Here is a 22,140-nt window from a genome sequence, read left to right on the forward strand (position 1 = left end):
CCTAAATCACTATGTTCAAACTGCCTCTTAGGAGGTGGTAATTTGGGGTGTGAACTCTATTCTTACTCCTGTGGATACAGGAGTTGTAATCGCGTCATCCCCTGTAAATGGAGGAGTAGGTGGTGTCCAGAAAAAGGGCTTTTCTCCCTTCAAGGAAGTGGTCAGGCCTACACACACACACACAGAGACAACTGGGTTGTTCGCTGCTGCAGGAGTCTGGGAAGGCCCCTGAAGACAGGGCCGCCCTGGAGCATTGTTTGACGGTTCCTCGGGCCTTGGCTTAGTCAAGTGCCACCCAGCCTACAAAGTGCTGCTGGCTTCTGTTGTTTCCATCCAAGTCAACAATGCTTTCTTCTATGAACAATATTTGTCTGCTTCTTATTACGTTTTCTTTTGAAATTCATTAGCTTAGTCAGGGCCACCAGCCGCCTGCCCAACCGGTTTCTCCCCTTCCCCCACGGCTCGCACGTCCTCCTCGGGGTCCCCCGTGCGCTCTCCCGGCCGGGCGCTGGCAGACCCTCTGCCCAGCTCGCCGAGCGCGTGCAGGACGGGGGTGGCGCTGTGCCCGCCTGCCAATCGCGGCGGCCGTGCCCAGAAGCCGGCGGCGCCCGCTCCACACCTACTGCACCGGGCGGGAGCGCGCGGCGCGCGCCGCGCGGGAGGGAGCGCGCAGGGAGGCTGGCCGCCAGCCGCGGCGTGCGCCTGCGCACTGGGGTTGTTTTTCACAAAGCTGCTCTTAAAGTGAGCTGGCAGCTTCCAGCCGCCCGTCTTTGTAAGGAGACCACTGAAAGGAGCAGGAGCGTGGAGTAGCAGCTTCCCCGCTGCCCTGACTTTTTAAGAAATCTCAATGAACTATTTGTAGACAATCACTGATCCGGCCTGCAAGATTTTTTTTCTTTGCAAGACAAAGACACTGATCAGTGTTAAGTGAAGATCACATCTTATAGGCGATCTTGACTTTTTTTGGTTTTACATTATATTTTTATAGATCTTGTTATAATCATGGTGCTGGGAAAGGTGAAGAGTTTGACAATAAGCTTTGACTGTCTTAATGACAGCAATGTCCCCGTGTATTCTAGCGGAGACACTGTCTCAGGAAGGGTGAATTTAGAAGTTACTGGGGAAATCAGAGTGAAATCTCTTAAAATTCATGCAAGAGGACATGCGAAAGTACGCTGGACTGAATCTAGAAACGCCGGCTCCAATACTGCCTATACACAGAATTACACTGAAGAAGTAGAATATTTCAACCACAAAGACATCCTAATTGGGCACGAAAGAGGTAAGTTTTTATATTAGTCACTAGATTTGTCTTCTTTACGTGAGAACTTTAATCTCATTTAATGCAGTTCAAATCGGCAGTTTGATAAAGGTTACCAAACTTAGAAGATGTAGTTTCTCCTTGACGTTCAAGCGTGTTAAGCCATAATACATGCAGGCGTCTGCAAAGTGACTGCAAACTGCACTTACTCAACTACATCTATAGCCGGCTTCGGATCTGCCATACGCACTTGGAGTCCTTTTGCACCGTATAGTGTTTAAATCTGACTCGGTCATTTTACTAATGTTTTCAAATTCGTTTGCAAAAGATGCGGTCCAGTATTGTATCTCCCCCTTTATTTTATAATCTTAGACCCAAAAATGAGCTCAAATAAAAGACCTGTACTGACAATTTAAGAAGGTTGCTAGATGTATCTGATTTTAATATTCATATGCAAAAGACTTTAAAGACTGGATTATTGTTCTTTGATAAAGGGCTTCCAGGGCTTATTTTGACATATGGCATCAACACCCCACGTGTTTTTTCCCTATTTCTCCCAATTCCTTTTAAAATGTACATCAAGCATCATTTATTTTTTAAGGGATAATATCTATCATTATGCAAACTATTAAGTCAGTTTTTAAAGCCATTCGGGGTCAGTAATTTTCTTCTCGAGCATCATGTCTAACTTTGGAACGTGGATTCAATGAAACCCACGGCAGACAGATGGAATTGTTAAGTACATCGGATTTGGTTTTGTGGTACATGAGGAAGATAAAGGCATTGTCAAAGGGAGAAGGGGTCCTGAAATTTGCAATCTGTTGTTTAACTGGTTACAATGTGGAAATATAGGCGACTCCAAGCTTGTTTTTCTAAGTTTCCACCCTTTGTTAGAAGCGGTTCAATCCTGTTTCGGACCAGTTCTGGGGGATGGTGAGGAGGGGCGCTTGTTCTGCTCTCAGCAGATTGGTTACACGCGTCAGGTGGTGGCGATGACTTAATTCCTAGTCCAAGAAGAATATAATGTTAAAACTGGTTATGTAATTTGTGTTTCTCCTTTCTAATGCAGTATTTTAGTGCAAATACTGACGAATTTTCAGATAGAAGTTCACTTATTTTTTTTTGGTATCTAAAACGTACATCCTTGCAGAGATGTTAATTGAACTAAGGCAAGTGAGAAATGGAAGCTGCTTATAAGTTACACAGAATTATACGATTTTTTAAATATGAAGGTGAAATCCATTCGTAGGCTTTAAGCAGCTACACCCAGGTATTTTGCATCCTGAAATGGTTCCCTAGTTAGCCTTCCCCGGCGTCCACTGATAGGGTATACAATACCTAATGACAGTGCTCTTGTTTAAAAAAAAAGAAAAAAAGCAGACACATGAATTTGCATTTCAACCTGCTTGGTGATTGCATCCTTTAGTAAAATGAGTGAGAAGAGACAAAGGCGTTTTTCTGGAAGAGTTAAGACCATGGAGTAGGAGAAAGTAGGACGAGTTCTGGGCACCCAGACTGAATCCTTTGCACCATGATTGCACGGTTAAGGAAACTACCTGCACCCAGCGAGGTGCCCGCGAGCGTGGCTCCGCGTGGACGAGCTCTTAAGGCTGGAATAGTTTCAATGACTTCAAACCGGGAGCTCTCAAACTAGCCTTGGTAGCTGAGCGCCCGCCTCGGGCGCCCGGCGATAGGCGGAGCCGGGTTTGTTAGCCTGTTGCTAAGGCGATGCCAGGCGTTGATTGGCTTGGGTAGGGACTGGTGCGGCGAGCCGGCTCGCGCCGGTTGGGGCGAGGCTGGGAACCGGCGTGCGCCGGCAAAGGTCCCTCCAGGCCCGGCGCCCCAGCCGCCCACCCCTCCCCTCCCCCACGCCCGGCGCCCACGCGCGCCCCCCGCCCTGGCCGCAACTGTGGGACCGGGAGGCGGTCCGGGCGCTGGGTCGTCCCGGCCGGTACCTGGGTGACCCGAGGGGACGTGACAGCGGCGGGACGGGCGGGGGTAGGGGAGCTCGCCGCCGTCTGCCCGACCTCGCCCATTGTTCCCCGCGGCGTCGCTTCCCGGCCGCCGCCGCCGCCCCGGGTCCCCCTCGCTGTAACAGCAAAGGTGTCAGGGTGGCCCGAGCCAGATCGAACCGGTCACCGGCTGGGGCGTGGAAAGCGGAAGCGCGGCGCGCCGTGGCCCCGCCCCCGGGCAGCAGGCTAGGCTGCGCGGGCTGGCGGGCGAGCGGGCGCGCGCGCGCGACGTATGCCGTATGTATAGCGGGGCGCGCGGGCCGCGGGCGCGCGCGGGCGAGCCGGCTGGGATCTGCTCAGCGCCGGTTTAGGCCGGTCCTCTCCTGCTCCAGTCTAGTTCTTGATTGACAGCCAGGCACTTGTTTACCACGGCGCGGCGGCCGCTGCTCGGCTCAATGAGACTGCTGAGCTGGCACAAAAGGGAGCCGGGAGCGAGGCGAAGTTTGGGCGCCTCGGAGGGAGCGGATGGAGGACCCTGGCTCCCCGGGAGGCGCGGGCAGCAGTGCCAGACGTAGGCGGGTCACCGTAATTTTGGGATGAAAGTCACGGTTTTTGTGTATTTTCAATACTTCGATGAAGAAACGTATAGTGATAAGGAGGCAGCCCGCTCCCACCCCCCAGTTTATTAAAAAGGATTGCACACCAAGAAAAGCAAGTAAGGCGCTGGTGTGTTACCTAGACAGCCAAAAGGACTTTTTTTTTTTTTACCGCAAACCTTTTCTACATTTTTTGTTAATTTGTTTTCATGACACAGATAATGAATTCGAGCAAAACAAATTGATTGTGAAATGAAAACCCAATTACCCCACACCCTTCTCAAGTGGAAACTACCCAATCAGAATGTGTTTCTTAAGGGTATTGAACAAAATGTTATCTTTGTAAAAAAAATGCTTACTTTAAGTTCAGTCCTTTGTTATTAAAGTGAACGTATAAGGGCTTATTTTAGGTGCTGCTAAAACCAATTGCGTTTTGAATGTTGTCTGGGTGAATATTTTTACCTTTGAGACTTCGCAGTCACCTCCCTTTTGATGGGGTCCCCCCTGGCTGGCCGTGAGTCCCAGAGGTCCTCCCACCTCTGCTTCCTGCTGGGTGCAACAGGAATATTTGCCTCAAGAAACTCAATATTCACCAAAAGTGGCAATTAAAAAAGTTACACAAGCAGTTTTTACTTCCTCACTCTAACGTAAACAGTTGCTGACAGAGTAGCAGTGGAATTTGATACCTGAACCTTTTGTTGAATTCTGTATTTGATAGAATTTTTTTCCCACTAAAATAAAATAGCCTATAAAGTATGTTTTCCTCACCCCCCCCCCCCCGTTCTTTCCGTTTCGGGGTGAGGAAGATGAAGAGCAAGGGTTTTTATTTTAGCCAGAGCAAACAAGATGAAGGCGGGTGGCTGGGATCCTTCACAGCACTCTTGAAGATCGCCACCTGAGAATGTAGACATTTAACTACAAGGCTTGGTTTTCTTTTTGTTCGTTTCAGATGATGACAATTCTGAAGAAGGCTTCAACACTATTCATTCAGGAAGGCATGAATATGCATTTAGCTTTGAGCTTCCACAGACGTAAGTATTACAAGAAATAGAATTTTTCTTAAACACTCTTAGTTACGTACAATCTTATAATTATTCCATAAATTCTTCAGATCTTTTTTTTTTGAAAAAAACCCTTTTCATTACAGAAACTTGGTCGAGGGAAACAATGTATTCAATAGAAGGAGCTATTTTTAATCTAATGTGGCAAAATTACAGAAAGCACACCCAGTTATTAGTATTACAAGCAGTGATTGAATGATATAAAAACATTAATATTTAATTTAGCGCTGGTGAATCAGAAGGTGCTAATCAAACAGTAAGTATTTGACCAGATAGCTGATTATCATTTGCTTTATTAAGAGAGCTGTCATAGCCCACTGGACCCGAATTCAGTGTTCTACCTTTTCTGCTCATGTGAATGATTAGCGCTAGAGTGTACGATAAGACTGTCCTAACTGAAGGAGGGGCACAAATTCGGTAGCTTTTGTACACAGAGCTGCTGCTACTGGGGACATTACATAAGATGCAGTAACCTGGACTTTAAAGGAAACGTCTGTCAGAGCTACGTTAGTGGAAAGCTTGAAATATAGTACATTCTTAGAATTTTATCGGATTGCTGGGAGAGAATATAAACATTTGCATAATGCCTTAGAGCAGATACTGAAACCTATAAACTGGTACCAATTGATCTATACAATAAATCATAATATTTATTTTATTTATTGGCTCATGATAATAGTTTATCAAGCCTTGAATGTATATAATTCTGTGTTTACTAATTCTGCATTGGAAGTCTACGTAGAGTGAGATATGGGTGCTTCTACCAGTGTACTGTGGCCTCTGACCTCTAAGTAAGCACTGGACATTCCTTAGACTCCTTGGTAAAACCTTGTGCAGACAACAGGCCTCCAATCTGGGCACGTCCAGAGAGAGTTCTGATCTCCTGACAGAGGCTAATGGGCGTGTTTTTCTCTTCAAGCTTTGAAAAGTAAAGGTGAAAACAGCCAACAGGGACTTAGAATATGAGTGGACAGGGTGTAAGCACCTTCTCCATCTCTATGAATTTATGAAACAGAAAATCATGAGACTATTTTAGGCTTATTCTGTGCTATACTTAATTAGTTGCTATAAAAAGAGGTTCTAATTCCTAGCTAACAAAAGTAGAGCAGTATACGGATTTTTTTTTTCTGACTGTTTGATTGGGGTTTAGGATTTTTATATAGAAATAGTAAGGCCAGTCTTAATTTTATTTTTAAATTAAAATATCTACCTTTTAAAGAATAGTTCATTTAACTTTCGTGATTTTGCCACCACCATTAAAAGTAGACTCTTGAGCTTAAAGAGATTGTATTCTTCTGGCATTAAAAGCAGAATTTCTGTTACATTTGACTCTTACCATTATTTGAAAATAAATGCCTTTCCCCATTGACTTACCCATGTGGTACCATTGGCCCACAGCCAGTGGACATTGTAAGCTTCATAGACAGTACAGCATGGCAACGGTTTCTTCTGATGGAATACTGCATTTTTGAAAGAGGTATAAGATTAATATATCCATTTTTATATTTGCACAGACCACTCGCTACCTCATTCGAAGGCCGACACGGTAGTGTGCGCTATTGGGTGAAAGCTGAATTGCATAGGCCTTGGCTTCTACCAGTAAAATTAAAGAAGGAATTTACAGTCTTTGAGCATATAGATATCAACACTCCTTCATTACTGGTAAGAGATTACTGAGTTCTTCCTTGCTTTTTGACAGAATAGCCACCTAATTTATGCTATCTCCATAACTTTAAGAAGCAATTTTTGAATTCCATTAAAAATACCTGCCGTAAACTGCAGTAGGAGTAGAAGACACAGGCGAAGGAAGAGTGTGCTGCTTTTCACACTCGGCCAGTGTGTGATAGAACACAGCAATAATGAGGTCTGGCCCCTAAATGACTTTAGTTGACAAACAGTATTAATCGTTTCAGATGCTGGCTTAAATCTCTTATTGAAACTGTCACACAGTCTTGGTACCACATTATCTTATTCCAGTTAAGGATAGTTGTCAAATGATGGGGATACATCACTTTCATGGGGAAAAATATTTTTTTAATTTCATTTTATGATACTAATTGAAATTTGGCGTCAAAAGTGAATATTTTAAACAAATGATTAACATCTTTAAAGCACATAAAATGTGTTTTGCATTTTACTAACATTTTTTTTACATTTTCAAAATAAGATGTTGCCATTTGGAATTACAACCAAGTTTAAGACAATTTATGCGGAATTTGGAAAGGGTTTTTTTTTAAACTTATTTGATTAGTTTTTATTATTGTACACAATGGGCAACAGGTTAAAAGTCTGTTTTGAAATAGGGTACTCAACTTTTAACCCATTCTTTTTTCCTTTATGGAATGGAAGTTTATATAAAGATATAAGTTTGATATAATTTTAAAAACATGTTTTGGGAACAAAATTGATTCTCTTAGTTGACTTTTAGAACATTCTGGTATTATTATGAGTTCATACATTGATGTTTTTTCCCTATTTCTTCCAGTCACCCCAAGCAGGCACAAAAGACAAGACACTCTGTTGCTGGTTCTGCACCTCAGGCCCCATATCCTTAAGTGCCAAAATCGAGAGGAAGGGCTACACCCCAGGTATGTGTGAGGCTGGTGCCCCCAAAAGCAGTTTTCTTTACTCAGCATTTTGTATAGACACTCGGCATTCCTTAGTAAAGCTGTGGGGGTTGTAGGAATCCACTTTCCGTTTACAAGTTGTCTCCCTTTTTGTGCGGTCACTGTGTGAGCAGGTTATTTTATGACAGTTCCCTTGCTTACTTCCGTAGGATAGCTCTTCCTGCATGGAGTTAGTAGAGCTTCAAAAGTCTACGCTTGATGATGTGTGTTTGCTTATTTGTTTCCTAAGAGTAAATAAATGTGTCCCCTCTCCAGGTGAATCGATACAGATATTTGCTGAGATTGAGAACTGCTCCTCCCGAATGGTAGTGCCAAAGGCAGCCATTTACCAAACGCAGGCTTTCTATGCCAAAGGGAAAATGAAGGAGGTCAAACAGCTTGTGGCAAACTTACGTGGAGAGTCCCTATCATCTGGGAAGACAGAGACTTGGAATGGCAAGCTGCTAAAGATTCCACCAGTTTCCCCCTCCATCCTTGATTGTAGTATAATCCGTGTGGAGTATTCGCTAATGGTAGGTGTTATGTAAGATGTTCTTGCGACTTTCATCTTGAATCTGTGGGGTTCTAATTTGGCTTATCCTAGTTTGGTGGAGTGTAGCTGTATGCTTGAGATGTTATATTGTGTGTATTTTGCCTCACATAAACCTAGGGCATTGTACATAAAAGATAAATTTTTTAGAAATTAAAAGGGATCCCAGCTAATATCAAAATGCAGTTGCAATTTTAAAGAAAAATCTCCTTCAAATGCTGACTCCAGCATCTGCTCACTTTTTAGGTCTATGTGGATATTCCTGGAGCTATGGATTTGTTTCTGAATCTGCCCCTTGTCATCGGCACCATTCCTCTTCATCCATTCGGTAGCAGAACCTCAAGTGTGAGCAGTCAGTGTAGTATGAACATGAACTGGCTTGGACTATCCCTTCCGGAAAGGCCTGAAGGTAATTTGATTATACATATCTAAATTTACTCTATTATTATTAAGACTTTTTCTTTTATTTTTAATATTTTACAATCCTAGTTAAATTTTTACCTTTCTTTAGTTAGCATATGTGACCTTAGTAATAAGTTTTGTTGTATGTCTCCTTAGTTTTAATCACCAAACAAATAATTATTCTTTTACATGACATTTTTTTAATATCTACTATTCTGTGTATTTTGACATGCATAAGAACATGTTGTTCGAATTGCGTGTATCTTTTTCCTTCAGCACCGCCCAGCTATGCAGAAGTAGTAACCGAGGAACAAAGGCGAAATAATCTCGCACCAATGAGTGCTTGTGATGATTTTGAGAGAGCTCTTCAAGGACCACTGTTTGCATATATCCAGGAGTTTCGGTTCTTGCCTCCTCCTCTTTATTCAGAGGTAAGCACCAAGTCAAGTATGAGCTATGTTAGGTCTCCTCAAAAGCAGCAGTTGCAGAGTTTTAAAACGATACAGGCTTTTTAAAGATAGTGGCTTCTTGGTTTTCCTGATTAAAGAATTCTAGAACAACACTTTAAACGTTATTATTGTCAGATCTCCTGACAATAATTTCATTCAGAAAATAAGATTTCATTTAGAAAAGATTTCATTCAGAAAATAAGATGATGGCCAATCTCTAGTTGAACCATTGCCATTTTTGAATGAATGACTCTTTCTTAGAGCGTCAGTAGGAGACCGGGTATTTTATAAGCATAATTAAATATGTAGAATTTAGATTACCCATAATCCTTTTCCAATCAAATCCTTGCATATTTTAGCATTCTTAGTCATGAGAGAAGATATTTACAAACAGCTTCTTAAACAGCCTTCCCACGCTGCTGTGTTATTATGCACTTCATATTGATGATGCTCGGCACAGGTGTGAATACGATGAGCCCTGGACACTCACAAAGTAGTAAGAAACGTGAACTTAGAAGCAAAATCCAGCATCAGTAGTGTTAGGAAACACCACTCATTTAGTGAACTATTTACTGGGCCTCCACAGGCATTGACAGTGTGGACGGGAAGAGCAGCCCAGCTAAGGACAAGAGGGGTCGGGTCTGCAGGTCCAGGACTCTTAGCATGACTGGAGCCAACAGTCTACATTTTTATAGGATCTGTCAAAATTGGCCTTGATAACCAAAATAACTATAAATCAAGAGACTCTATTATATGGTTTATTCCATTATTTTATAGTTTATACTTTTTCATACTGACTAGACTTTCAAGACATTGTTTTTACTTTGAAACCAATTGTTGTGACGCCATAGCTGGAGAAATACCTTCCCTGGATGTGTTCGTGTAAAATCTTCATTCATTTTAGGGACTCAGAATCTGTATTTGCAAATTTTTGAGTAGACATTTTTCCTATCGTACTATGGTCATAAAAATAATTTATACACTGAAAACATTCTGCCATTTCTCACAAATTTTGTCTGTTTGTATTTTGCCATTTCTTACTTTGCTGCTCTCTTAGAGCGTTCATAGCTTTCAAGAGGAGCATTTGAAAAGAATGAATATCTGTCGCTCACTTTTATCTAATTTGTCATAAAATCTTTTCACATTTCAAGATGAATGTAAGGTGATTTAAACTTTGTACAACCCAAACTAGCACTGGAGTGTGATTTAACTAAAAGGTAATTGGCATCTTTTCTTCAAAAATGTGCATTTGGCATAAAACTTGTGAAGTGCTGGGGTTGTCTCACATTCAAAGTGAGCAGGACTTGCCCACAGATCTGAGTTCCATTCACAGGACAGCAGGCACATTGTTCACAGCCTAGGTGCACATTGTTCACAGCCTAGGTAAGAGATGCAGTGACATTTGAAGACAAGACCAAAATATGATTTACAAAGGAGCTGAGTAGTTTGATGGTGTACCCAGTGTATAACTGAGGTTAAGCACTGCAATGTTGAGTGAAAAATCCCTTCCATAAAAAAGATTTTCCTATAACTTTTGTGAAATTGAGGTATTTGTGCATAGCTATAAATCATATTGGTAATCATTACATATGTGCACCGATGCACTGCTTACCTTTGCTGACTCTATACTTTACCAGGTTAACTTTGAAAATTGTATCTTCTTTCTACTAGATTGATCCAAATCCTGATCAGTCATCTGAGGACAGACCATCCTGCCCCTCTCGTTGAAGGAACACTTGCATGAGTCAAGTTGATGTGGGTTCCGAACTCTCTCTCTTCCGGATGAGGACAGAGAAGTAACTTGGAGACACGTTTTTCAGAGGAAGTGGAATTGCTTTTGCCCGGAAAGTGGCAAATACGTGAAACAGCAGTGACCGTGCTTTAGAATCCTACAGCAGCGTTCTGGGGCTGCTCCAACATGCTTGAAGACCTAAGCTTTCTCCTTTAAAACTGCACAAGCTAAGAGCAGTCTTCTTAGCCTGTGGTCATACGTGTCAAGACACCGTTGCGAAGGACGGGGTCCTTCTGAGTTGAAGATTTGCACATGCTCAATGCTTACATTGTGCAGTTCAGTGTCACTACAGCTTTTTTTTCCCTTTTTTTTTTTTCCATTTATGCCAGACTCTTGATACTCATAAAACTTGTTCGTGGTCAGCACAACAAGGAACAAAAGAAAGCTTTGAAAAACTTTTACATGAAAAAAAAAACGCACTGACAGTTTGTGTTTTGTTTTGTTTTCTGTTTAAGTTAAGGTAGCCTGGACTCTCCCTGCGTATGCACATGCTCAGAATTGTCCTACTAGGCTGACATGTATCACCTCTTCAGCTGGGATCCTATTGTGGATTTATTTACAAACATCAAATGCCTTCAAGCCAATCCTTTTGCTGTACGTTTTTGCAGCCTACTGTAGTAGATCCGCAACAGATGCGTGGGGAAAAGACAAGGGGAGGAAGCTGTTGAGAGACTTGGTGAGAGGGTCCGGTACCCTGGTTTCTTTGAGAGAGAATGTGTTGCCTTTCTACTATTGACAGCGAAGCAGCATGTTGTTACTGACTGCCTAAAATCACTAATCTCAGGTGACTGCATCACTTGCCAAACTGTCGGAATGCTATTTCTGTTTCGTTGCACTGTTTTGTTGTTGTTGTTGTTGTTATTGTTGTTGTTTTGTTGTTGTTTGATTGGTTTTTTGGAGAGGGAAATTCAGACACGGGACATACACAAAACTGATAACCACCCTCATTACCATTACATTTAAGAAGGAACTAGAGCTGAGAGTGAAGACGGACAGTGGGGCAGCACCAGCACAGAGTTAAGGGCTGTTGCTTTGGAAACTAGTTTTGATTTTTAACTGTAAGTGGAAGTCTAGTCACTAGTAAAGGGAGGGAAAGTGCATTTATTTTTATACAGAGTTACTTAATTACCTCCAAAACATATGTTTGGAAATCATTTTTTGCCGATGCAAAGTACTTTAATAAAGCCAGAATGTGTATGTCAATTATGATTGGAGCAGCTTGATAGATACATTTGCTCAAGTTAAAGAGAGTAAAATCCCAAATTTGTTTCCAAAGTGTGTAACGTCATAATTACAAACAATAGAATGTTTGCTGAGATAAATCGCTTTAATTTGTCCATGTATGGTATTTTTTTCTATCTGAAGAGTATGTATATGTAGGACAACACTTGAGTACCAGCATTCATGGGAAATTTAAAACCCCACCCTTCCACGTCCAAAGTGAAATGATGTTTTTTTTAAGAGTGTACTTCTGTTTCTAGTGACACACCAGCATCTCTGACATCGCAGCATATGTGTGAAATGGGTGTTACATCTATCTACCTTGGCATCTAACCCACAGTTAGTAATGTGACTGAAAATAATGGTAACTCTGGCTTGGTGCTTGACCTGGTAAAATACTGTCTTAAAGCTTCATACAAAATAGGCTTTTCCATAAGTGGCCTTTAAGAAAACATGGAAGACAATTCATGTTTGAAATAATGCTAACAGGGTGAAGAAAGCCCACTGTAAAAATGAATCACGTTTTAAGTGATTCGGTTAAAGGGTTTGTGCTCCCGTAGCAAACTAATACTAGATAATAAGGAAATGGGGGTGAAGTATTTTTCTATTAAATCATTTTGTGAATGTCCCCCTCAAAAGAAGCTGATGGGATATTTGGCATAAAGGGCATTTGGTGGTGTTATTTTTGTTTGGGAGGGTTTGTCTGAAGACGCCTCTTACTCTTCCTGCTCTGTCTAACTAGGGAACAATTGTTGATACGCATGGCTCTGGGGCACTCACTACCATTTTACAAAATACTACATAAGCAAGAATGACCAATATGGTAAAAATTGGCACTGGATGACAAAATTCTTTTAAGACTTGGTGATATAAAGTTTTATTTTTACCATTAAATATTTCTTTACTCACTTAGAGGCATTACATTTTTCTAAGTATTGGTCAGTTCCTGTCTAATGTGAGGGTCACAGTCACGCTCTAGTGTTCAAGATCGCTTCCTAAGTTTTCATTTAGGAAAAGTAAAATCCAAAATGTTGGCGAAACAAAGTGCAATATTAAATGTTTGCTGTATAGACTATACTCTATGGCTGTTTGTAATCTTTTTTATTTGGTGCTGAATATGTCCTTGTAGGCTCCGTTCTAAGAAAACTATGTGGAAAATGATTTCATTTTTCCTATTGCTCTTCCTTGTGGAAAATAAAAGTGTTTTTTTTTCTTTTTTTGTATAATTGTTTGGCACTTTATTTATTTGAAACTTGGTGGGATTAGCGATGCACCATACACTTTCAACATTACAATTAAACTCAGTGTTTAATAATAATCACTCTCAATGCTTTGTTTTTAAGTTTGTACTTAGGGAAATTACTGAGGACTTAAGTAGTATGAACCTCAACCATAAATAATGAACCAAATGTAATCAGGTAATTTTGCATTCAGGTGCACCCTCCCCCAATGTGCTCTAGTCCAACATTAAAAGAGGACATTAGAAGTTAGGTTGAAAAACATTGAACAGTTTTTCCACATTTGAAAAACAGTAGTAAATATTCTTAAAAATAGGTGTGACCATTATAGTTATTGGCAACTTTAAATCATTTTGAAGTCAAGTTTAATTTTTCTTGTTCATTGTTTAGGCATGCACATAAGGATTATCTAGTGCTCTCAAGTAGGATTCCTATGTTACCAGGAGACATTAGTATATTATTTGTATGCAATTATATATTTTCCATATTGAAACACTGTCAGCCTTTTACTTCAGTGGAAGACACAGTCTTTGATATGATTAGCAAAGGAGTCAGTGAGAGGAGAAAAATGAACTTCTCAGTTCTGGAACTGGACAGGCGTGGAACAAGATACTTAAGCTGACTTTCTCTTCTGGAAAGAAGAGAAGTTACAAGATGCTCACTGTTGAAGGCACAGATTTGTCCATTTTCTAAGGAAGTTATGCTGTGCTCTATACCATGTATGACTGCCAGTTCCCAGCACTCTGGAGAAGTTATTGGAGTACATCAAAACCGAAGTGCCTTAACCAGCACTGTGAGTGCTATTAACTGTCAAGCTGGTCTGGATTTATTGACTGCTGATCTTCCTATATGTACCAGGATTTTTTATGGGAAAAACTCAGACTATCTTCAGTAAAACAATGTATTAACTGTTAATTCCAGTTGCATGGGCAATTAATTATACTTTTGGAGTTCAATGTTACCTATGCATTTCCAGAAACGCTTCACTGCGGTGAGATGCTTGTCTTTTCATTCTTTGATTTCATACTATGAAGAGCAGACAAATTTCAACTTATAAAACATTTTATTGGTAACAAAATGAGGGGTGGGGAGATGGGCAGTGTATGGAATCATGAAGACTTTCAGACTCCAACACCCACATTAAAGAAAAAAAAAGGCTAGGTGTGATGGCTCGGGCCTTCCGTCAGGCCTAATACTCAGCAGAGACAGGCACGTCTTGTAAATTCAAATTCAGCGTATTCTGTGCAGCCAACCCTGTCTCACACAAGTAAAAAACTCTTGAACACACCTACAGGCCTTTCCAGTCGACAAGTCTAGCCAGATCAGCAAGCTCCAGATTGAGTGAGAGGCCCTGTGTCAAAAATAAGGCAGAAGTTACGAGCGAGGCCCTGTGGACTCCTGAGACGTGTGCCCACACAAGGACGAACTCATAGACACACATATATGCATATACTACACACAAGTGTGTCTTTTAAATTGTATGTCTGTGCATCTATGACTACAGTGTCCATGGAGATAAAAGAGCACACCAGATCCTGAGCTGGAGTTACAGATAGTTGTAAACCACCACGTGAGTGCTGGCTACAGAGCTCATTATCTGTAAGAGTGTCAAGTGTTCTTAACCACTGAGCCATCTCTCCAGCACCTCCACTCCCCACACATACAACCTCTAAAAAGCAAGTTTATTTTGTTACATGCCAAAGGGGAAGAGAAACAGGATATGCAGTTAATAAGTGAATATGCAAAGCGGATGGCATAGATCTGAATGTCCCCGTGGCTGCTGTGTGTGGACTCTGAGGCAACAATGTGGAACAAGCTGTGATCTTGAGTGTCCTTGCGGCTTCCACAAGGTCCCCTCTCTGTGTCCTGCCCTGATGAGAAGAGGCTCCTTCCCGCTGCCCTAATGGTTTCCCTTGCTGCCATAGGCTCAGCACACTCTGAAACCATGAACCAAAATAAATCCTGTGGGTTGTTTACAGAGATATTTAGGTCACAGCAATATAAAGTATGTAATCCGAAGGGTTCCTGGTTTTTATTTATCAAAAGCATATGTGTGCACCTGTTGCTGGTATAATGTAATTCAGAAAAGTTAAAACGGGGAACTGGGATGTAGCGCAATGGGTAGAGTTCTTGACTAGCCCACGTGAAGTCCCGGGTTCACGAACACCACCTACAAACAGATGTGGTGGCACACACATGTAATCTCGGCACTTGGAGGCAGCATATCTTCTTGAGAATTCACTTCAACTCACCATCCCCTTCTCTTCTTGCTAACACAACTGTGTGCAGTTTGCAGATGCAAAATCTAACTATAATAAGTGCACTGTTAGCCTTCACCTTGCAGAGCAAACTCAGTCCTGAGCTGTGAAGCCTAGCCTACGCTCTACACACCCACCTTAGTCTGGCCTGCTTCAAGCGTTGGGGCAGAGTGCTTTGTAGCCTCACCTCCTGTTGCATAGATTTTTTAGAAAGGACTTTGGCAGCCCATCCTGCAGCATCTTTTTACTTGTAGTGCTTACTCTGCTAAAAATGTCAGGTCCTTGTGTGTCAACTGCAATCTTCAAGATTCATATTGTTGTAAAATATATAAATGTTTAAATACTGCAGCTTAAAATTTGTACAAATTAATTTCACTCTAGGAAGTAGCTTGGATTTGGATTAGGCCACTATCTGACTTCAAATAGTAGAATCCTGGTATTTTTGTTGTTGTTGTTATGTTTTGTTGTTTTTTTTGTTGTTGTTGTTGTTGTTTCATTTCTCGAGACAGCGTTTCTGTGTGTAATAGCCCTAGATGTCCTGAAGACCAGGCTATCTTCTAACTCACAGACATCCACCTGCCTCTGCCTCCCAAGTGCTGGGATTAAAGGCATGCGCCATCACCACCCGGCCTGGCATGTCTTTTAAAACTAGCCCCAATCTGACCTAGTAAAGACCATGTTTGGGGAAGTATATTTTCCCAGGAATTAGTAACCTTCATTCTAGTCTTCCTCTGCACAGCCATCACAAGGAAAAGAGCAGTAACTTCCTGGATGGCATTCTCATGACTAAAAGTGAAAGTTTTCCACACTTCTAACCTTGCTTCCAGCTACATACACCCTTTGCAACAGGGATGGCAGCCAGAAGACAGACACCCTTCCCTCACGATGCCACAAGTGGGCTTTGCAGCTCGTTTGGTTATTTATACATAACAAACCTTGCTTAAGAAAGCAGAATGGCACAATGCCCAACTTTAGCATAAAGATGCGTATGTATATATGCTCTACAGAACAATGAAATTGCTAAGATTGACAACATTTCTAATAACTAACAGAGACCGACAGGGCTTGGTGGCAGACACCTTTGATTCTAGCACTCAGGAGGCAGAGGAAGACAGATCTCTCTGAGTTTGAAGCCAACCTGGTCTACAGAGTGATTCTAGAACAGCCAGGGCTATATAGAGAGACCTTGTCTCAAACAGACAAAACAAGCAAACTAATAGGATCTTGAATATTCCTAACACAAATAAATGACCATGAAAACCATAATTTATTTGATTGTTATGTGTTATAACATAGGATATATAATATACTAATGCATTTCTAGGATGTGACACATTTGGGTTGACAAAATTTATACAGGAAACATTAATTCACACACACACACACACACACACACACACACACACACAGAGAGAGAGCATTCGGATCTCAGCTAGAGAGTCAGAAGGAAGGGAATTTCTGAAAAGTTTGTCCGTTCGCTAGAGTGAAGACTAAAGTCACAGCCTGCTTTATGGCGAAGATAACTGTGACTCAGGCTGGCGTGAAAGGAGGTGGGGTGGGGGCCTGGAGCAAGACAGGTAAACTAAAAATTCCCTTCAAAAAGGGTGGATATTTATCTCTTCATGTTCTCATCATTTTGATGGTGATATTTGAGAGTGTTAACATTAGATTCTGTCAAGAAGGAACGAGGAATTTGGGGTTACTTCACATGGACTAAATGCTCTCAGATGGAGGTGGAGCCTAAAGCAGAGTCTCTAGCTGCAATCCCTTTACCTCATGGTGAAATGTCTCCCCAAATGCTGCGACTCAGCGTGGTAGAGTTGTACTACCGTTCTATTCCTCTTCGACAGTTGGCTTTATTGACTCAATAAAGGAAAATAAAATTGCTCTAGTTTAAGGAAAATTAACTCTTTCCATTCTCTAAGGATCCACTTTTTAAAAAATGCACTGATGAGCAAGCTTACCAGTTTGCTGGTAAGAAAACAAAAAGTTCTGATTAGGGAGCGATCTGGAATATATATTTCTTAGTTAGGGAAAAGATTGTATGTCTGTCTTCCTTAATCTATAAACTTCTAAGTCCTTACAGAGTGGCTTGGAATGGGGAGATGTGATATACATATTTATCTAAATATAAAAAATAATAAATTTATATATATATAGGGCTTATCATATAAAAACTATCAAGTTCCTGGAATGTTATAATACTCAAGTTCTCTTTATATATATTACTGTAACTAAATCTTACAATTTTATATCTTTACTATTTTATATTTTATGTTAAAATTTTTAAGGAGAAACTGTGATCAATAAAGGTTGAGTAACTGTCTTAAATCCCACACTTGTCAAGTTAAAATTCATTGAGGCTGGGTGGTGGTGGCGGCACACACCTTTAATCTCAGTACTTGGGAGGCAGAGGCAGATAAACCTCTGTGAGTTCAAGGCTAACCTGGTCTACTGAGTGAGTTTTAGGACAGCTAGGACTGTTTCACAGAGAAACTCTGTCTTGAAAAAACAAAGTTCTTGTATTTTACTGTATCCTATGTTAATTGGCTCTGACCCATGGTTTGACCCAAGTTTTTATTTTAAGGGAGCCCCAACAGCATAAAATTCTTTGTGTACAATCTAATTCCACAAGACCTGAACACCACAATGCTAATATTGAGAGTCAAAGAAGAGATCTGCTTGAAGATCCTGAAACCTTTAGGATCTGAGCTCCCAAAAGAGAGTCAAGTGGGCTTAGGATGTGTAAACGGGACCACTGCACACTGGCTCCACAGAAGCCTAGAGATCCAGCCCGACAGTAGCAACTTTTGACACAGAAGGAAAGGTCAGTGAGAGCTGACCTGCCAGGGGGAGGAGAGGCCATGATCAACCCAAGAGTGGACCTGAGTCCAAGGAGAAAACTAGGTCACAGAGCAGTGCGTGCCCAGGCTCCTTGCCCACTGGAAATGTCTGTGTAAATATACCTGGATGTTCTGACAGCCGGACGATGTGACTGAAACCTAAGCTAATTAACCCCTTCTGATAGAGGAACCCCAGTTCGTTATTTCTTCAAGTGTATGACTAACAAAGCCTGTTCATAGCACTCATTTAGATGGAAGTGGAAAACAGTATTAACTTCAAAACATGCCTGACATATACTGGGCTTTGCGGAGGATAAACTCCCAGCATTCATTCGTTATTAAAGTCAGCCGACACACCTTTATCATGCGTGAATATGGTACATACCCTAAGGGAATACGAACTGTGTCCTCGGTTTCCTTTTCAATAGTTCTGCGTAGTCACGCAACTGTTGATGGCGCGCAAGACCCTTCCTGGGGCAGTGATGGCTGTTCAGCGACTTTCTTCCACACATCTCCCTCTGTGTTTTCTCAGGAAGATCCTTTATTCCTTCAGCCTCAGTTTGCAGCCCTATCATGATTTGAATGTCCACTATCTCTGACTTTTTCTCTTCCTTTATCTGTATTCTTGATGACATTATAATTTATTTAAGCTTTGTAGTTTCTCAAAACAATATTAACTCTTTATCCGTCTTATATCTAATCATATTCTAATATCTAACTTATGATCTCCATTAAAGAAGAGCCTCTTGTCACCTATTGAGTCCCTTGGCTTGGCTATTACGCCATTGTTTTCTGCCAGAGCGCTATACAGTCCCTAGGCATTTGCTACCATTCCCGTTGCTACACTTCTGCGCTAGGCTTTGATCCCATCGCAGACTTCCTCCTCTTCTTCCCTCTCTACAACCCCATTTTAAACTGGGCATAGTAATACACACTTGTTAATCCCGGTACTTAGGAGGTGGAGGCTGTAAGATCACAAGTTCAAGAAAATCCTCTACTACTTAATAAGTTTACAATCAACCTAGGATACATGAGACCCTGACACAAATTAATGATAGATAGATAGATAGATAGATAGATAGATAGATAGATAGATAGATAGATAGATGGAAAAAATTGGCTTAAATGTCAACTCCACAGAGTTTGGGGATCATTGTGACCCTGTCATTGATTCTGCCTCTAACATATTTGTTCTGCACAGGCTGATGGGAAGGAAAGATCATGACAGTCTTTTTTTTTCCTTCTTTTTCTTTGAAACAGGGTTTGTCTGTGTAGTTCTGGCTGTCCTGGAACTCACTATGTAGATCAGAATGGCCTCAGATCTGGACATCTGCTACCCTTTGTTTCCTAAGTGCTAAGATTAAAGGTGTTCATCACCACTGCCCGCCATAAACAGTCTTAAAAATCTGTGGACCTGGTCAGACAGTAATGACAAATGCCTTTAATCCCAGCCCTGGGGAGGCAGAATGAGGCAGATCTCTGTGAGTTTGAGACCAGCCTGACATAAAGAACTAGTTGCAGGACATCTGAGGCTACACAAAGAAACCCTGTCTCAAGAAACCAAAACAAACAAACAAAAATAATTAATAATTAAAAAAGAAAAGGGAAGAAAAGCAGTGGGCCTTGTCTGATACGTGTTGACTACCAGGCCAGTTGTGCTCACGGATGCCATAGGAGTAGGACTGTTAAGGGGTAAACAACCACTTTCTCATTAGATTTGAGACCTGCTCCTCCATTCCTGGCACTGTAAACCTGATTAAATGCCCAAAGCCAGAGAACTCATAAAACCTAAGCGAGTCCACTACCACTGCGTCCCTAAATGAACACGCTGTCAAAACTGCCTTCTAAATGCTTCTGCGTATAGATAAAGCACTGCTCCTAACTTTGGTCAGAGAAGTTTCTGCTTGCACTGGGCCATAGCTAATACAGATGCTCTTGACTGGTCAAAGTCTGAAGAATAAGTGGCTATTGAGTGGAGTGCTCAGCCCTCAACAGGCATCCATTCCACCCCTTCAGTGCTCAGAAGACATCAAAGGAAAGGGGACAGAAAAAAGTCAGAGCCAGACGATGGGGAGGAGAGCTGGAAACAGGGTCTTCTCGCAGGCCATAGCAGCTGCACCAATGAACCCTTCGCAGCCATGATTACCTACACAGGACTGGCGAACTATTGAACCTGTCAACATTCCAGCATGGACTGGGGAGGGAATTATAGTCTCTTGCAGGAAGGTGATCAATCTTCTTTAGTAATGTCTCTGTTAGTATGCTGTTCATGCTCCGGTAAATAAGCTCCCTCCTTCTATTCTGTATTCATACCATCAACCCTAACCATACTGAGTCGGTCACGTGCACACACACACACACACACACACACACACAAAACATGACTGTGCACTTTGTCCTACTCCGTTACTAACACTCGTGATGCATGATCCAAGCTAAGCTAAAACAGATGGTTTTAGATACCAAACAATGGCTGCCAGTTGGGCACTGAAGACTGGAGGCCCACGCCAGCAGCTCTCAGCTCTGGAGAGACCGAGGCAGGAAGAGTGCTGAGAGTTTGGAGTGAGTCTAAGCTATATGACAAAAGACAGATTTAGGTCACAGTACTACCTGTTTTGAAAGATAAAAGTGAGGCACTGGTATGGATTGTGTTGGCTTCCCCTGGAGTTAATGCCCTAGTCACAAATGTAACCGTGTCTGGAGGTCTTTAGGGGATGACAGTTAAATTGAGACCTCAGGGTGGGGTCCTAATTCAGTAAAGCTGTATCCTTAACAAGAAGTGAAGGACAGGAAAAGGTTTCTCTCCTCTGCTGGGTTAGGGCAGCAAGAAGATTGGGGGAAGGGGGTCTTGTTGCTTGCTGTTTTGGGACAAGATCTTTCTGTGTAGCCCTGGGCATCCTGGAACTTGCTATATAAACCGAGCTGACTCAAACTCACAGAGGACCTCGTGCCTCTACCTGCTGAGTGCTGGGATTTCATGAGCCAGGAAGTAGGCTCTCAGTAGAGTCCTGAAGCAGCCTATTCATTGATCTAATTCTCAGACTTCCAGCCTCCTGAGCTGGAAGAAAGTAAGTTTCTGTGGTTTAAGCCACCTGATCTTTGCCGTTTTGGTAGGACTGCCCTTGCAGATTAAGACTGATGTGGAGAAAGGCTAATGCCACTAATAGAATCTGATAGCCATTTCCATTTATGGAGAGAAAGGGAGAGCGAAGGAGAGAGCAGGAGACAGAGAGAGACACAAAGAAAGACAGAGAAACATTGATGAAAAGAGACATACAAGAGACAAAGGGAGGGAGAAGGATAGCCAGAGCCAGAGACACACACACAGAGACAAGGAAATAGAAAGAGTAACAGAGAGAGACCCATAAGAGAAAGGGAGAGAGAGCAGACGAAATAGTTTTTTCACTATGTATGAATGAACACCTGAGACCACAGTTATGGAAGCTTCTTGACTATTTAAAGTTGGCGGGAGAGAGGCTCTGAGCAATTTTTTGTTGTTGTTCTTGTTTTGTTTTTGTTTTTCTGGACAGGGTTTCTCTGTCTTGCTTTGGAACTTGTCCTAGAACTCACTTTGTAAACCAGGCTGGCCTTGAACTCTCAGAGACCCACCTACCTCTGCTCCCGAGAGCTGGGATTAAAGGCGTGTGCTGCCATCACCACCCAGAATCTCTGTGCAGGTTTTGTACTCCTTAAAATTCCTCCTGTTGAAATTCCTTTACAACAAGGAATTTCCTAGACCATAGCTCTCACTGTAAGGTAAATCATAAACTACTAAAGATTAGGTTAATCCTGTTGGCTAGGCCATGGGAACTTCCCCAATCCAGACACCATTGCCCCGATTTCTAGGAAACTTCCTTCAACCGAAGAGTCATCAGGAACAGTTCTTGCTTTCTCTGGACTCTCTTGTAGAT

At 41.9% G+C, this 22,140-nt stretch overlaps 1 protein-coding gene across 3 annotated transcripts; it reads left to right on the forward strand.

Moving 5' to 3' along the window:
- The first annotated feature begins 746 nt into the window (after positions 1 to 746).
- On the forward strand, positions 747 to 13,110 carry Arrdc3 (arrestin domain containing 3). 3 transcript variants are annotated; one of them, XM_085676899.2, is made up of 8 exons: positions 748 to 1,282; positions 4,759 to 4,840; positions 6,385 to 6,532; positions 7,356 to 7,458; positions 7,753 to 8,009; positions 8,273 to 8,435; positions 8,705 to 8,859; positions 10,549 to 13,110. In XM_085676899.2, exons 1-8 carry the CDS (start codon positions 1,003 to 1,005, stop codon positions 10,603 to 10,605), a joined length of 1,245 nt encoding a protein of 414 aa, XP_085533025.1. In that variant the 5' UTR covers positions 748 to 1,002; the 3' UTR covers positions 10,606 to 13,110. The 3 variants fall into 3 exon arrangements, with proteins under 3 accessions (XP_085533026.1, XP_085533025.1, XP_048279962.1); XM_048424005.3 differs by lacking the exon at positions 748 to 1,282 and adding an exon at positions 3,805 to 3,928; XM_085676900.2 differs by lacking the exon at positions 10,549 to 13,110 and having other exon boundaries at positions 747 to 1,282; positions 8,667 to 8,856.
- The last annotated feature ends 9,030 nt before the right edge of the window (positions 13,111 to 22,140 follow it).

Source organism: Myodes glareolus, chromosome 15, assembly GCF_982192425.1.
Source record: "Myodes glareolus chromosome 15, mMyoGla1.1, whole genome shotgun sequence".
Taxonomy (NCBI): Eukaryota; Metazoa; Chordata; class Mammalia; order Rodentia; family Cricetidae; genus Myodes; species Myodes glareolus.

Excerpts from the sequence above, each read along its gene's own strand:
- Arrdc3 (XM_085676899.2), top strand. The coding sequence starts at position 1,003 with ATGGTGCTGGGAAAGGTGAAGAGTTTGACAATAAGCTTTGACTGTCTT. Across the intron at positions 1,283-4,758 it reads CCTAATTGGGCACGAAAGAG|ATGATGACAATTCTGAAGAA; the intron begins GTAAGTTTTTAT and ends TGTTCGTTTCAG. Across the intron at positions 8,436-8,704 it reads CCTTCCGGAAAGGCCTGAAG|CACCGCCCAGCTATGCAGAA; the intron begins GTAATTTGATTA and ends TTTTTCCTTCAG.